Source organism: Lepisosteus oculatus, chromosome 2 (assembly GCF_040954835.1).
Source record: "Lepisosteus oculatus isolate fLepOcu1 chromosome 2, fLepOcu1.hap2, whole genome shotgun sequence".
Lineage (NCBI taxonomy): Eukaryota > Metazoa > Chordata > Actinopteri > Semionotiformes > Lepisosteidae > Lepisosteus > Lepisosteus oculatus.
This window is the reverse complement of record NC_090697.1, coordinates 1,387,562-1,405,424: the sequence shown is the minus strand read 5'-3', so window position 1 is coordinate 1,405,424 and position 17,863 is coordinate 1,387,562. Positions and strand designations below refer to the sequence as shown.

Sequence of the window (17,863 nt, the reverse complement as noted above, 5' to 3'; positions counted from 1 at the left end):
GAGGCTGCGATGGACTCGTCATGTATGAGTCACTCTTCAGCCTGTTCCACGCAGACGGGAGGGCCAGAGTGTGGAGGAGGAGGTGTTGTGTTTTTTTTTTCCATCTGTATACATTTTATTTAAAATATGTTGTTTGAGGCTCTGGAGTTAATCTTTCAGGAAAAAAACCCAGTGTGAAGTAAAGATTTAGTTAAAATCCAGGCTACACCACTTGTGCCTAGTGTTTTTTTATAGATTGAGTTATCTGAGAGTCCTTGGCTGTTAAATACAGACAGTCTAGGTTTGGGGAGTAAAGGGCTTGCTATTATCATTAAGAGCTATGTTTGTCATACTTATCACAGCCGCCCTGCTTTGAGTATTCCTGTGGTGTCGAGGGCTAATGCAGTAGCTTAGCTGAAAATCTAATAAGGTTTTCCAAATATGTAATAAAATTGAAAGTATTTTCAATTCTTAATATCAATTATAATAAAAATGTCCTTGTTGTTTGATTTAATATGGGAGCAAATGAATTGATAATATTCTTACTACCTGCATTGTGATGACGCCTCCTCTCAGGTACTTCAGTGGTGTTGGTGCTGTATTATTGTGGAGTTTTGTATTCAGATATAAATAGAGTCATTATTTATATTATTGTTATTATACTGCTGTTATTTTTTCCTTTTAGGATAAGGTTCTAAAGTTCTATGCAAAGACCTTTTCATCTTCACCATTGAATATAACAAGAGAAATCTATACTAGTTTAGGTAAGTATAAGTTTTGGTTATTTTAGAATTTGTATTAATACATAGACTAATTTCTATGAAAATTATTACATCCCCTGATTGGTAATGCATATAAAGTGCTGAATAAAAGTTTGTAAACTCGCTCCATTGTTTCTTATTCTCATATATTTTAGCCTTAAATGTAATTAGATCTTCATGAAAGACTTAATGAAAGGTCAAGATAACCTAATTGTCTTAACACAGAGAGATGAGGTATATTTGTATTCAATTAAAAGAATGGTCGAACAGTAAATATCCTCGTGTGAATAAATATGAACCCTTAAATTCAGTAACTTGAAGTACCTCCTCAAGAACCCGTGACTTCAACTAGTAATTTCCTGTAACTTTTTATCAGTTTCTGACGTCGACTTACTGTAGGAATTTTGGCCCTTTCTTCCTTTTAGAACTGTTTCGAGTCAGAAACATTTGAGGGTTTCATTGCATGAAAAGTTTGCCATAAGATTTCAGTGCGGTTTAAGTCCACTCTTTAACCTTTCAGAATATCTTCAGAATTTAGGCCCAGCTTCAGCTAAATTGCCAATAAAGTGCTGAATTCATGGTTATGTTATAAAAAGCTGTCTAAGTCCTGAGCCCTAAACCATGATACTCCCACCACCATTCCTGAAGCCTATGATATTGTCTATGATAATGTCTACTGTTGAAAGGCAGTGTTTGGTTTTCACCTCACAATGTTTCTCATTGTGACCAGAATGTACAATTTTGGCTTATCTGTCCAGAGAACATTCTTCCAGTAGTCTTGTGGATTGCCTCTAGGTGCTCTTTGCTAAGCTTTAGATAGAACGCAATGTTCTCTATAAAGAACAATGGTTTCACCCTGTCTGTCCTCCCATGATAACCATTCCTGTTCAGTCTTTCTAGTTTTTTCGGCATTTGACTGTGTCTGACAGTGGATGACTGGATAAACAAATGTTTATATGTAGTTTTGTAGCCCTCTCCAGACTGATGCTCATCAACAGCCCTTTTTTGAGGTCTTCTGAAATCTCTTAATTGTGACATGACTTGTTTCCAGTAAGCTGTGTGGTGACAAACTTACAAAGAATCTCACCACTAAGTAATACAGGACTGCCCAAAGTCCTTGTTCAGTTGTAACTAAACTATTAAAACACTTGATTGCGCTAATGAAACTATGGTTTTGTGTATTATTTTAAATACTCTGATTCTTAATTATTAATTTTCCTTAATAAATGGAATTGGTTATTATGGAAATAATTATTAAATTATAGGATTAAATTCCTGTAATTTCACAAACTTTTTGGCACCGTAAACGTAACGTTGTCTGTGGGTTTCTGTTCATGCATGTTCTCAGTGACCTAATTGAACTAATCATTAGCTTAATTGGACCAATTTAACATTTTATAAGGTCAGCTGTTGATTATTTAAAGATATCTAGAAAACCCGCTGGATTATAGCCCTCAAGGACTGGACTTATGCACTTAATATATTTACAATTTTGTTTATTTTTATGTAGCTAAACATTTGGAGTCAGTCTTCCTTTCACAGAAAACAAGCTTTTCTACTGCCGCTGGATTGGACATAAGCAATCAAGATGTTGCACGCCTGCTAAAAAAAGTACGTAAATTAAAAAAATACAAATTTATATTTAATAAAACTAGTATAAATTCGTATTTAACTGGGAGTTTGATACTTTGTTTTTTTCACAGATGAGATTGTTAAATGAGTTCCAAAAGGAAGTGACATCATTTTGGATTCGAAACCCAGAGAAGTATGTTATCTGTACTTGTTTACCCCTGTAAAGTGGAAATTTGAGCTCTGCTGATTTTAATATTTTTTCAGTGATATGCATATAGTTGTAATGGTTGGTTTATTTTACATTCATTGTATAGAGCGAGTTGGTTTAATTTCAATGTCTTATCATCATTTTCAGAAAATAATCTGGTGAACAAGATTCATTTGAATTTCAAGATTCATTTTTAACTGTTTTCAAACTACCAAGTTTAAATATGAGTAAATATATTTTAGCAGAAATTAAATGTCTAATGCATCGTATATTTTCTTAGGTAATTTTTGTTCAAATGTATTGTTTCATTATAAATGTTTCGTATAAATTGTGTTTCCATGGATGATTAAATTGTATTAATGTTCTGACCAAGTTAAATGTTGTTTCATGTTCTTACAGTAAATCATGTAGTAAATCCCATACAAACATCATGCAGTAACTACATATAGTTGTGCAATTTTGCTTTATGTGTTAATGATTTAAGATGTGTTTTTTGTAGGTATATGGAAGAGATAATAGAGAGCACTCTGTCGCTCTTGTCATTAAATCTTGACCAGAGTCTAAAGACAACAAGCGCTGACAAGGTCCTGGAGCCCATCTACTTTCTTTCCATGCTAGACATCAAAGCTAATTGGTTTAAAAAGTGGATGGTAAGCAATGGTGAACAATAAAAAGTCAGACATTAAATTAAGTCTTATAACTATGTGAGTATATAACTATTACTGTAGCTGCTGTTGTATTGTTATTCTTAACTCAAGTAGCTCACCAATTATTGTAATACCAATAGACCAACCATATACCACTTTAAATCTAGACCATGCCAATCTGTAACTAGGTTCTGGAACAAAAGTCTTGGATTTTCAGGGGCTGTGGGCTCTTTTTACCTGTTGCTTCTGGTTTTTCACTATACCGATATATCAATGTGTGGTTTTTATACTATATTTGTTTGAGATTGCGACCATAATTCAGTGAAACAGAAGCAAAACTTTAAAGTAGATTGGGAGTTGGGTCCTAAAAAGGTAGGGAGAGTGGTAGTTATAAGAATTACTTACTGCATTACAGTCTTATCAGTCTTAACTAAAATACATATTTGTAATTAGTGTATATGAAACAGTGGCTCTTCAGCAAATGTATACATGTATAATACTGTTTTATCATAATTCAAGATCTCTAGCTTTCAAGCAGATAAAAATACAATATTTCAAGTCAAGCAACATAATAGGTCAATGAAAAAGTCAATTCATTTTGACTGGAACAAAAACCAACATGTAGGGTATGTGGATCTCCAGGACCACCTTTAGGGCGAATATTAAAGGAAATTATTTCTTTTCTATGTAATTGTATATAAACATGTTCAGTTATGTTTACATCATAGCAATTTGGGCTCCTTCTGTGTTTTATCTGTTTCCCTTTAGCATGGCTATTACAGCAGGACAGTGGTCTTGAGACTCCTTGAAAATAAGTACAAGTCTTTGGTGAGTATTCCTTAAGGCATTCTGTATCATACAATATTACCTGAATTTTCTGATTAATGAGAAGATGAAGAGTGAAAATGATTACAGGTGACAAATGGACCTGAAAATTAGATGGTATTTAACTGTATCATTAATTTTGTCCATGACTGGCAAAGTAAAAATTGTAACTCCCATATAATACAACATGCAGTAACTATCAAAACGGGCTAGGTATGTAAACCTTGTCAGAAATTATTTGTAATCTCATAGTAAGAAACATACAGTAAACTTTGTCATAGGCTATTTGTGCTGTCCAACCCTTAATGACCACTGTTATTGTGATTAGTTTCTAAAAAGGTGCCTTATTGAAAGCTAAGTAACAGAGGCTTTTTCAGGGGGTATTAAGTATTTTGGACTCCCATCAATATTTTTCTTTCTATATCAATACCTATTTGATATCTTTTTTGTGAGTTCTATTTTTTGCTGTCCCTTACTCTTTAAATTTCTGTTGGGCATGTTAATTCTGTTAATTGCATTGAACTGTCTGCAAAGATATTAACACATTCTTCTAAACTTGAGAGAAAGCATTCACAGCATGTGCAATGTGCATAACACCCTATATGATCTGATGAGAAAAGTGTTTGAATGATCCTACTGAGAGGACATGGAAAAAAGAAAATCGAACAAAAATATATTAATACTGTATGGAAACTGGTGAGCTCAATTCATTTTTTCAATTTAACAGATTGTTGCATCTCTTCAGCAATGCATTAATTATTATGAATCCTGTGAGTCTTCTTGTGATAAGACATCCAACATTGCACATGTGAGGCAACAACAGCAGACAGGTATGTATTAACCTTCATATCTGTTATCCTACACTAACATCCCTTTTTAATTGATCTTTAAACTGTTTCAGGTGAAATTATATTTTCTTTTCAAAATGTGTATATGTAAGAATATGTAATTAGCTTATCCGCCCCTTTGCCTCATAGGCCTGCTCTGCTCTGTCATTCCCCCACACTTAAATAACTTAATAAAAACAGCTGAAACACTGTTTTTTCAGCATGAAATTAACCTCTGCTTCTTTCTGTGTAAGACATAGCCTACTACATTCCTGGGTTGTGACTTTTAAAGCAAGAATTACGAACTTTTATATATGAAATGCAATTAAATGATTTAATGATTCAGTTCAATTTGATTAGAGCAGCTTAGAAGAATATGTTCCCCTGTATCCTTTTGTAGTTACTTAATTCAGTTAAACCATATATCCATCACACTTCAGCACCATTGTGAAAGTGTGGCTCATTGTTTATATGAATCCTGTGCTGTGCTCTGCTGTACCAGGATCAGGATATAACCAATAAAGATACAAAGAGACAGTTAATACTCAAGCTACACTAAGTTCAGGGTTCCCTAGTTTCATCAGTTAGAAAATTACTTTCGATACTTCAAAAGCTTTGCCTTGGGAATAGAAACGGTAGGGTAATACAAGCACGATATCAGCCCCGTGCTTTTAATTTGCTCTCTACAGGTTCTATTAATAATGTAGCAGAGAGGGACAGAGATTGGAACAATCGGTGTTCTAAATATTGCTGCCTTTTAATTGCATTGTCATCCTGCTTAAGTTTCTGTCCACATAAGAATAATTAGAAAATGGTTTGCAAATAAGTTGGGGGAGATATCAGGAAATCTTAATTTTTTATCAAAAAGCAAGAAGCATGCCAAGTACAGTACATCTTGTTGTACAGTGCTTTTAAAAAGAAGGAATTATGCTCACCTAAGCTATGAGTAAGCGTTTAAAAGAGCTATAAACTATAGATGCGTGTAAGAATTAAAAAAAATAATAATTAAATAAAAAATATCTAGTGCATTTATCCATATGTGTGTTTATATTGTTGCCTTTCCTTAAGGGACCACCCAGAGGATGTTTTACACAGCCAGACAGTTAGAATATACATATTTTGTTCATTCAGTCTGTCTGCTGGGAAGGCTGCTTATGTACACTCACGGGAGAAAACTTTTCCCCATAAAACTGAAAAGAAGAAAAGGTAAGAAAACAGTAACAACTTTGGTTTACTTTGCTCTCTGCATATGTAGTTATATTACCTCATTTTTGGATCTGAAAGTTTTCGACCTGTGTTGTCTTCTTTTGGATTGTGCTTTAATAGGCAAACCGCTTCAATAAAGAATGCGCGGCCAGTTGTTTAAAACATTTTCTATAAATACTTTAAGTATTAAATGTGAAATACCAGAGACCTTAATGTGGAGGTTTTGTGTTATGATGTGTAAAAAAATGTAAAATATTTTTTTCAGGGTGTTAGACAACAGAACCTGTTGGTGTGGAAACTGTCTGTAGAGTTTCCATAGGTACTGTATGTACAGAGGCAGCAATGTAGGTTTATTTGCCACCTTCCCTAAACCAATGCCCTGTGTTGTTGAATTATAAATAGTGTACGCACATTTGTGAAATAAACATTTTTAATCAAAACCTGAATCTTCACAAAATCTTGTGGATGAAAGAAGTCAAATGATATCAAAAACTGCAAAGAAAAATCGAAAACTAAAATATGTTAATTTCAACATGTAGTCTTCCTGTCTGTGCTTTGTGGAGGCACATTTGGCAGCAATTACACTTTAAACTTTAAAGTGTTTTTGGATAAGTCTCTGCCAACTTTGTGTAGCAGGATGATGCAGTTTTCTTTTCTCTTCGCAAACTTGCTAAAGCTAAGCCTATTTGGTTGAAGATCATTAATTTATGGCAATTTTCAAGTCTTGCCATTTTCTGATTTTTTATCGGACTCAATTCAGGCTTCTAGGGACACTCAAAGCCATTCAGTTCTTGTTAAGCCTTCCACGGTCTCCTTTATTGTTATTGTTGTATTGTTGTAATTATAATTGTGTCCTATCTTGTGAAATCTTTTTATTTATTGTTATTATCATCCTGTAAAGCACTTTGAGAAGCCACCTTTAAAGGCGCTATATAAAATAAAGTTTATTATTACTTTTTTATTAAGCCATTCCACTGTAGCTTCGGCCTTATGCTTTACATCGTTGTCTGCTGACAGGGGAGTTTTTTAATCCAGGTTTTAGATGCTTTAAATAAATTAATTTTATGAAAATAATGTTGTACTTGACATCTGAAAAAAAATACCTGGAATCCGTGAATGCCCAGAAAATTCTGTATTTCAGAAAAAAGTACATTATCTCTTATATGTATTAAAACTATTTTTATTGACAGATCCAGTGACTCTGACAGACCTGATAGTGATTCTAATCAGAATAATGTACAGACATCCAATTCCATATTACAGTGAAATCCCACATGTTGGTAAGCTGTTGTCTAAGCATACCTACAGTATATTCAACCTAATCGTAAAATTAAAGTAAAAGTCGTTTTAATGACTGAAAACTTATTTTTATTATGTTAACTGAAGAGTTTGTACTTATGTTCCTTGTGGAAAGCTACTAAACACATGTAAGTTAAATAAAACAGGTACAAAGCAAATTTGCCAAGAAGAAAAATCAGATCCCCCTATTTTTTAGGAAAAGACAGTTTTATTAGTACATTTTGTATTTAAGTATTGAATATTTATCTTAATAACAAGATGTATTTTTTTTGTTGTAATGTATTATTGTTTGGTACTTACAATAGGTATAAACCCTGCACCTTTCAATGGTAGTTACTTGATTGATGTATTTGAAAGTCGAATAAATTGAATTTTTTGCACTTTAAACATAAAGACTGACCTATTTTAACGATGACTGCCCTGTCAGTACTAGAGCAGCTATATGAAAATCTGTTACCGACACACTAGAAAAAGTCCATAGCAATCTTAGGTAAAAGAAAGTTTTTGGTTTGTTAGGTATACAGTGAAAAATATCCTAATCATCCCTGATATTTTACTTATCATATACACAAACACTTTTAATTAAGAAAAAATAATTGTTGTACTACTGTCTTGGATAAAGAGGTCAGAAAATGAATGGATGAAATTGTTGAATTAAATTATTTTCCTTCAATTTGTGTCTTGAAGATGCTGAATTATGTTCACTAATGTTTTATTTGTAGATTCCCTTTCACCAGCATGCCTTGTGATGGATGTTCTGAGAACTCTCTGTGACCGTAAAGAGTGTGCAGTGGAGTGCTTGTATGCTATTGCTGTCATTGAACTGCTTTTGTCTCCCATCATTGCCCTACTCAAAGGAAAGCAGGTAAGAAGAAAAGTCTGTTTATCTGTTGTCAAAGATTTGAAAACAACAATGGAAGTACAGAGGTACCATGGAGGAACCCAAAAGGGTTGGATCGTTTTCACTGTGATCCTTGATTTACCCGAAATAGATAAATATTGTGAAGAATGCACTCAGTACATTGATAAAGATGTTGGGCCCGATATTGTTCATCTGGAAGGACTTCACACAGAAGTTGTTCATTTCCACCATGGAGTTGGGGCGAGTGGCTTGCAATAAGAGGATTGTTTTGGATCAAAATGGCACCCAGCACAACCAAAATGTGGTGAAATTAGTTTTATGGGAAATTACATTTTCAGGCCATTCATGAGCCACTATCATACCCTTTATCATTCAGTTTAATGCAGTAATTGGACATTCAGCAAATAGGGAAGAGAAAACCCCCCGATGACGCTGTGCTTTGTGTGTCCTGCAGTGGTGCTGAGGATGTACTGTATAATTGGTGCTGCAGGTAGACCAAGTACATGTCTTGCAGATAAACCAGAGAGCACTTGAACACGGGCTTTGTCCACAGGAGGCAGAAGGAAAGAAAACGCATACATCTGGCCACTCACAGCAAAAAGTGGATAATCAGCGCTAGAATTAATACACATTCTTGACATATTTGTTACAATGTTAGTAAAGTTTACATTTATATTATTGCTTAACTGCCATTTTTATGCATGGCTATTTTTGTTTTCTGTTTTCGAGTATGTGCTGCATTCATGTTTAAACATTATATCAAACTACCACAAAGCTTTTACACTAATAATCACATAACAATTTGATTTATTACAAGTAATACATATATTTGTTTTTTTCAATTAAATTTAAATAAATAAAATAAATTTCTACAGATCTGATTCAAATCTGTAAAGATTCAATTGAAAACTTTGTTACATGTGAAGGATGCTGAATGTCTGTAACAGCTGCAAAAGAAGAAACACAAAGTGAAATGTACTGATTGTGTATGTACTGTACTCAGGCTTTGGCAGGAGTTGATGCTTCTAGTATTTTTGAATACTGTGTCATTATTTTGGCGGTCTAAACCAGTTGTGCACAGTGCAAAGTTGTAATTTTTTCTTTTCTTCCTGAAAATACTGCTCCAATTCAGACAAGTTCATTAAGAACATTCACCCCCTTTTCGTGTCAGACCTCTCCAGTTGGCTTTGTACTTCAAGTCTTTGTCCATCTGAAATGTGAATTTTCCAACCCGTTACAGATTTTCTGGGGACTCAAACATGTTTTCCTTTAAGATTTTCATGTACTTTGCTTACGGTCCATTTTTCCTCTTATTGCTGTTAACTGTCCCAGTCCCTGCTAATGAGAAACATCCCCATCATGCTGCCACCACCATGGTTAACAGTCTGACTGCTGGTGACTGGGGTGGTGCTGACTGGGAGATGTGCAGTATTGGGTTTGTACCAGACATAATGCTGAGCATTTAAAGAAAACAAATCTTGACTGACCACAAAACCTTCTGGCGTGTGTCTGCAGTATATCTCTTGTGAGATTTAACACAAATATTTTTCAGTAAAGGCTTGATTCTTGCTACTCACCCACACAGCTCAGTTTTGTGTTTGTGATCAGAATATCGTCGATGTATGAATACTGACTCCCATCTGGGAGACAGAACTTTGCAAATCTATCAGAGTCACTGTTGGCTTCACAGTGGCATTCCTAACCAGCTCTCTGCTTGCCTGGCTACTTAGTTTGGAAGGAAGGTCTGATGGGCATTCCCTTCTTAATGATGAACTTCACTAAAAGGGATATTGTAACCTTCTCCTGACCTGTGCCTCTCTGCCACTTTATCCCCGATGAGTTTCTAAAGCTCCTTGGTGTTCATGGTTGATTTGACATATCACTATGTGAGTTGTGGCATAAAGTTCAATATCTGTCTCAGGAAACATAAAGATGCATAAACAGATGCATGTACTATGAAGTCAAGTTAAATCACATTGATTGCACAGAGAAACCATTTCACTAATTTCTATCTTTCAAACTATTCATCTGGTAGGGTGGCACAGTGGTCAGCATTGTTGCCTTGCAGCACTGGGGCCCTGGGTTCATTTCCTGGGGTGCTCTCTGTGTGGAGTTTGGGGAGAACATGGTTCTTCCTGTGTTTGCATGGATTTCCTCCAGGTGCTCCGGTTTCCTCCCACATTCCGAACACATACTAGTAGGTTAATGGGCTTGTGGGAAAGCTGGTCCCACTGTGAGTGTGTGCCCTGCAAAGTACTGGGTTCTGTCCAGGGTGCATCCTTGCTAGGACAAACACCGGCTCCACCATGAGGCTGTGTTGGACAAAGCAGTTAGAAAATGGATGGATGGAACTATTCATTTGCACCTCAACTGATTTAGGTTTGTTGTAGAAAAGGGTCTTCATACTAAGTGTTTTTACGTTTCTTGAATTTATTTGCTTTCTAAATATATCAAATTCTAATATAAATCCTATATGTGCAAGTTCTACATATAACACATACAGTCAATACAATATGCACAAGTGCCGTGTTTTCCACCTAACGTTTTGTGAACTGTCTGTTGTGTCGCTCTGCTATGTTTTCTTCTTATGTTCTTGATTTTTTTTTAAATTTTAGTGTCTGCTCAACACTGTTATAGTCCATTTGGTGCCCTAGAGATTTAAATATGAAATGGATACCCAACAATGGCTTTTATAACTCAATAATGGCTTTTATATGTAAAACATAACTTACAGACAATTTTACAACTTTTATTAGAAATTACATTGTTGCTGATGGACATGATATGTGCTACTTTCTGGTGTCTGTGTACACTGCAACATGCAGTATTTCCCATCTGCGTCCCTTCTTGGTAAGGGAAGTAATGAATGAGTAAAGAATGCTACTGTTCTTTAGAATAACAATAATGCAGTATAATTATTTGCATTTAGGTTACATGCTTCAAAGAACTGTGTGGTTTGTGAAGCTAATGGAGGTTTAAGGTAAACATGATTTGGAATGCTGGGAATAAGATTGCTATTGTGAAGCAGTTGCACTTTCAGGTTTAAAAAACTATAGACTTGTGCAAATTATATTGTTGAAGAAAGTGTGAGTTTACATATGTACTCTAAACAGTGTTGCACAATAGTACATCAGGAAATAACCAAACAGTATGAGACACTTGAGTTCTTTTTATTCTTCACTACATCTGTAGTCATAGAGTAATTACTCTTGCTCAGACTTTGATAAACAAGTCTTTATTAACAATAAATAAGACAACTGTACAGTACACAGAGTTACACACCATATGTTTGTAACACTTAATCGCATGCAGTATGTAAGATATTTTCCCATATGTTAGTGTTTTGTCCAGTGATCAAAATCTGGTCTATTGTTTCATAAGTGTGATGCTAACCCAATTGGAAATGTATAATTATTACAGAATCCTACATCCTACAGGCCTTGAAGTCCAGAATCCTGTTCCCGAAATCAAAATACACAATACACATTTTTGCAGGCCAGAGAAAAAAAAGAAACCTCTTGTATCTTATAGACATGGATTTGACTCAGAACAAAATTTTGTTTCTTAAAACATAGATGCCCAAAAGTGAATGGGAATCAATCATCCTGTTCTAACAATGTACCACCAAAGTAGAGGAGACCATTTTTAGCCTGAGGATTCCACAGTAAAGGAAGTTAGAATTTCCTAAAATAAATGAGATGGCATGGATGGAATATCTATAATAATCCTCAGTTTACTTAATCAGAATGTGGTCTCCAAGGCTGGTCAGAACAAGGATTTATATCGCGGACAAGCTGTAGAATAACAGGCTGATGATGAGGTTCATGTTCCTTCCCTTCTCTCTTTCTGTCTCCTTCTGTCTCCTTTCTTTACTCTGCCTTGCCTCTGTATTTATGCCGTGTTCAATTGCTGTTGAATATTTATTCTCCAATATGTTGGTCTGAGTGCTTCACAGTGAAGTTTAATTGCCTCTTAGTCCACACACAGCTAAGTGAACACCTCAAAATAATTTTATTGCATAAGACATTTTGAAACAAATTATATCTAAATTTTGCTACACCCTGGTCATAACAATAGCAACACACATGAAACACCTTGCCTTAAGAGCCTGAAGTTTGGAAACCTTAAAATGGATGAAACTGCAGTGAAATGTGTGATATTTTTTTCATACCTACTGTTTGAACCAGACTGAGTTTTTCACATTAATGTATAATAAAATACATAATGTATTTTATTATATCTTTTTATTATATTTTTATTAAAGATATTATTTTCCAGAATATTTGAAGGTACTGTGTATGATTTATATGTGCAATAATATATGCAATATAAAATTTTCTTCCCACAATTTATTTCATTGCATCTCTGTATCACAGGTGAATTTAACCTCCCCTGAGACAACATTGACTCACATAGCTGATATATTGGCAAGAATTGCAACTACCGAACGGGGACTTTCCCTTTTCCTATACGATGGAAACTTCATTTACACTGAAGGAGAAGGGTAAGAGAATTGTTTTCATTTTGTACCAGTGAACACGTGATTTTGCTTAAAGGCTTTGAAAATGGGAATTGAATACATGCCAAGCTAAAGCCTGCAAGGTGTCCGTGTGGCATAAACATGTTAAATCGGTGGGAAAAAAACAACAGTTTCGGGCTCTAGCCTTACTACTATGTGTGGCTTGTTTTAAATGTGACGAACGAATGTCTTTTCGCTTAAAGGTTGATGCACACTACAGAGCATCATCCATTAAATGTAGTTATAATTCTTAGTCTTTGTTACATTTTAATAAAGAAATTTAATTGGATCTGAAAAGATTATATGAAGGAAAAAAAAAGCCATACTGACATTTCCGTACTCTTGGAAGAAGAGCACCCGAAGAAGGCTTCACAGACAAAACGTGTTTCTTTTCTTCTCTTTCCAGCATGGAATAAACCTTTACTTTTTTCTTTGCAGCCTGCGCATGCTGACGCACCTACCTTCTTGTACTCTCTTTCAACTCTTAATGATTGTCAGTCCCAGAGACATCAGATTGTCTCAGGGTGTTTTGTTCATTTACAATTAACTCCAGTTATGCAGCTGTTAAAAATGATTTTGCACAGGACATGTATTCCTATTTAACTGGTCTTGTAGTGTAGGTGAATTTAATCAACAAATTTATTTGGTGTCCAGTAGATGTAGAGTTATGCTTTTCAGTGGTTTTGAAATCCATGTACTGCATGTAAAAAATTAGTGATGTGGGTGGGGTTTGAAATGTGACTAAACTGATACAAAGGATCAAAATCAGGCAATTGGCATTAATTGTTATTGTATTTATTTTTAAATGTGATTTTTTACATCATTATTCTGAAGAAATGTCTGTGGTAGTGTATATTTTCTTGAGCCCTCCAATTAAAAGAAGAAAGATTTATTATTTTTATTTTCATGAACTCTGAATTTACAACTTTTTCTTCTTATTCTTTTTTTCTTCTTTTTTGCATGTAGCATTTCAGCAGCACATGTGATTGTTCAGTTTACCAAAAAGCTACTTGCTGATAAGATCTCTGTTTTGTCGGAAGCTGGGCCATTAACCAGCTTGAAAGGAGCCTTCATCTTTGTCTGCCGTCAGATGTACAACACATGTGAGGGACTTCAGGTGCTCAAACCATACGGCCTCCACGACTGCATAGCTGAAGCTTGGAAACAGGTGCCTCTCTTTTCAGTAGTACTGTAAAAAAATAAACATCTCTGTGGAGTTTTTGAATGTTGCAAATATTTTAATATTTAAAAGAAGAATATCCAGTGCATTGCAAATGTATTCACTCCCTTCCAATTCTGTCCCATTTTGTTGCACTACAAATGATACAGTATGTGTATTCACATTTTTAATGTGACTATTTTTAATCAAAACTTGAATGCTCCAACTGAACTTTTTCATATATGCCAAAAGATAGACGACAGCAAAAACTGTGAACAGAATAAAAAATTCAAATGTAGCAAATGGAATATCTTTGGAAATGAATGAATACTTTTACAAGGCACTGTGAGTTCTGTAAAGTCTGGGTCAAGCAGTACATTATTTGCACCCTGGAATGCAATTTAGGAAAAATGGCTTGATCAAGGTTTCAGAACCACGGGAATCAGCACTGGTTGATATAGTATTTAGGTGTTGATTCATTAATATATATTTGAAGAGCTTTGGATGATGGCATAATGTGAATTAGAGTTATACAAGCCATTGTTGGGTATCCATATCATATTTAAATCTCTAGGGCACCAAATGGACTATAACAGTGTTGAGCAGACACTGAAATTTAAAAAAAAATCAAGAACATAAGAAGAAAACAAAGCAGAGCGACACAACAGACAGTTCACAAAACTTTAGGTGGAAAACACGGCACTTGTGCATATTGTATTGACTGTATGTGCTATATGTAGAACTTGGGCATATAGGATTTATATTAGAATTTGATATATTTAGAAAGCAAATAAATTCAAGAAACGTAAAAACACTTAGTATGAAGACCCTTTTCTACAACAAACCTAAATCAGTTGAGTTGCAAATGAATAGTTCCATTCATCCATTTTCTAACTGCTTTGTCCAACACAGCCTCATGGTGGAGCCGGTGTTTGTCCTAGCAAGGATGCACCCTGGACAGAACCCAGTACTTTGCAGGGCACACACTCACAGCGGGACCAGTTTTCCCACAAGCCCATTAACCTACTAGTATGTGTTCGGAATGTGGGAGGATACCGGAGCACCTGGAGGAAATCTATGCAAACACAGGAAGAACCATGTTCTCCCCAAACTCTACACAGAGAGCACCCCAGGAAATGAACCCAGGGCCCCAGTGCTGCAAGGCAACAATGCTGACCACTGTGCCACCCCACCAGATGAATAGTTTGAAAGATAGAAATTAGTGAAATGGTTTCTCTGTGCAATCAATGTGATTTAACTTGACTTCATAGTACATGCATCTGTTTATGCATCTTTATGTTTCCTGAGACAGATATTGAACTTTATGCCACAACTCACATAGTGATATGTCAAATCAACCATGAACACCAAGGAGCTTTAGAAACTCATCGGGGATAAAGTGGCAGAGAGGCACAGGTCAGGAGAAGGTTACAATATCCCTTTTAGTGAAGTTCATCATTAAGAAGGGAATGCCCATCAGACCTTCCTTCCAAACTAAGTAGCCAGGCAAGCAGAGAGCTGGTTAGGAATGCCACTGTGAAGCCAACAGTGACTCTGATAGATTTGCAAAGTTCTGTCTCCCAAATGGGAGTCAGTATTCATACATTGACGATATTCTGATCACAAACACAAAACTGAGCTGTGTGGGTGAGTAGCAAGAATCAAGCCTTTACTGAAAAATATTTGTGTTAAATCTCACAAGAGATATACTGCAGACACACGCCAGAAAGTTTTGTGGTCAGTCAAGTTTTTTTTTCTATAAATGCTCAGCATTACCCTGGTGGTGGCAGCATGATGGGGATGTTTCTCATTAGCAGGGACTGAGACAGTTATCAGGAATAAGATTAAAAATGGACCGTAAGCAAAGTATGTGAAAATCTTAAAGGAAAACGTGCTTGAGTCCCCCCAAAAAATCTGTAATGGGTTGGAAAATTCACATTTCAGATGGACAATGACCTGAAGTACAAAGCCTGGAGTACTGGAGAGGTCTGACAGGAAAAGGGGGTGAATGTCCTTGGCTAGCACTGTCAGAGCCTTGACTTTAATCCAGTAGAACATTTTTGAAGGCTGGATGATTGCAGTTGATCAGCTGTCCCTAATGAACTTGTCTGAACTGGAGCGATATTGCCAGGAAGAAAGGAAAGAATTGTACCTTTCGACTGTGCACAACTCGTTCAGACCTCCTAAATATCAGCACAGTGCAGAACTGGTACAGTATTCAAAATAATAAAAGCAGTAACTGCTGCATAAGTACTTCCATGAAATACTGACTCAGGAAGCCAAGTACTTAAGCAATCAGTAACTTTTACTTTGTGTTTCTTCTGTTTTAGATTTGCAGACATTCAGCCTCCTCCAAAAATACCATAGTTCAGGTCAATCTTTACAATTCTTAATAAAATATTAAGTTGAAACTTATATACATTGCTTGTAATTCATTGAAAAGGGATATTATGGAGAGGGATGAATGCTTTCCCAAGGTGCTGTAGCAGGTTTATCTGTCTAGCCACCGTGCTGCCAAACAATAATTTATCCAGCTTACTATGAAAAATGTACATTATGTACAATGTACTATGAAAGTGTACTATTTTTTATTTCACTATTTAATTTAAAACAAAAAGGATCATATTAAACAATTACTTACAATTATTTTTTGTTTTGGAATATTTAAAAATGTTTTTGTTTTGTTACAACTTTTTTAAAAATTATGTTTTGAATTCTGAATATTGAAATATTCAGCCTCACTTTCCATTTCTATCCCAGAGTTTCCAGCTCATTCTGGCTCAGTTCTGACCACTGCCTTTCTCCCAGTAATCTGTACATACAGTACATCAGCTAGGCCTGCAATGATGCAAGTTTGAGGGTTTGTCAGAATGGTTTCACCCGATTGTACCATGAAAATATAAGTCACAGCTTCAACAGTGTGATGGAAATAGATTCTTTGAAAACAATAATTGCCGGCTGATATGGGAAATTTATATTTTCCATTCACTTTGCTGCTAAGGTATTCCTCTGTTCATAAGAAGAATCTTAGTTTAGAAAGGGAAGGGTAAATGGAATACCAAGTTAAAGAATGACCACAATGAAATTTAACTTTTTGATTTGTTTAAAGTGAAACCATTTCAACACATCAGAGCTCTTGTTTAATGTTAATGTAAAATATTTGGCCTTATATTTGATTTGCTTTCGTTTTCAGACAGTTTCCTTGTCAGAAAGAGTTCCAACTCCAGTTCCAGGAGATTGTTCAAGTTCAGCTACTCAGGATTCACAAAATAAGTGAGTAAAGCAGCACAATGGAAAACACACCAGCCTGAACCAAAAAATAAATATAATAAACACATGAAGCATTTTTAGTATAAAGAGTTGTAATGTATATTTAAGACTGAATTCTAGTTGGAATGTGTAATTTGCTAAATGAATGCGGATTTGGTTGTAATTGTTTGCATATTTATTCAATTAGCATGGTCTGGGAAGAGACTTTACTGGACAATCTCTTAAATTTTGCTGCAACCCCAAAGGGGCTTCTGCTCCTTCAGCAGACTGGAGCCATCAATGAATGCGTCACCTATATGTTCAGCAGATTCACGAAAAAGCTGCAGGTAACTTGTTCTGGCTGTAATTCACTCCTTGTTTCTGATTATTTGGGCTAATTTCTTGGCCATTGGCTTGTCTCCTTTTACACAAAGATTTTTGAAATTCTTGATATGCTTGTAATATACACGCTCTTGTTAATTACAATGTGGTAATTTAACTTAAATATTTAATTCACACCATGTACAGTGCCTTGCAAAAGTATTCACCCCCTTTGGACGTTTTCACATTTTAACATGTTACAATGATGTATTTAACTGAGACTTTTTGCCACTCATCAACACAAAGTACTCTATAATGTCAAAGTGGAAAAACAAATCCAGACATTTTACTAAATTAATAAAAAATAAAAAACAGAAAATAATTGAATGCATAAGTATTATCCCCCCCTCCCACCCCAGAGTTAATACT

The 17,863-nt window shown here is 35.2% G+C and overlaps 1 protein-coding gene across 1 annotated transcript in view; it reads left to right on the top strand.

The window, feature by feature from the left end:
- The window catches only part of tbc1d32 (TBC1 domain family, member 32), a 67,526-nt gene that overhangs the window by 4,647 nt on the left and 45,016 nt on the right, over window positions 1–17,863 (top strand). Inside the window, exons 7-19 of the mRNA XM_015359846.2 lie at window positions 665–743; window positions 2,251–2,351; window positions 2,444–2,505; window positions 3,020–3,170; window positions 3,936–3,995; window positions 4,720–4,822; window positions 5,888–6,025; window positions 7,216–7,305; window positions 8,047–8,189; window positions 12,563–12,690; window positions 13,672–13,873; window positions 17,058–17,137; window positions 17,322–17,460. Of these exons, the coding sequence (XP_015215332.2) occupies window positions 665–743; window positions 2,251–2,351; window positions 2,444–2,505; window positions 3,020–3,170; window positions 3,936–3,995; window positions 4,720–4,822; window positions 5,888–6,025; window positions 7,216–7,305; window positions 8,047–8,189; window positions 12,563–12,690; window positions 13,672–13,873; window positions 17,058–17,137; window positions 17,322–17,460 (1,476 nt within the window). The remainder of the gene's footprint in view (window positions 1–664; window positions 744–2,250; window positions 2,352–2,443; window positions 2,506–3,019; window positions 3,171–3,935; window positions 3,996–4,719; window positions 4,823–5,887; window positions 6,026–7,215; window positions 7,306–8,046; window positions 8,190–12,562; window positions 12,691–13,671; window positions 13,874–17,057; window positions 17,138–17,321; window positions 17,461–17,863) is intronic.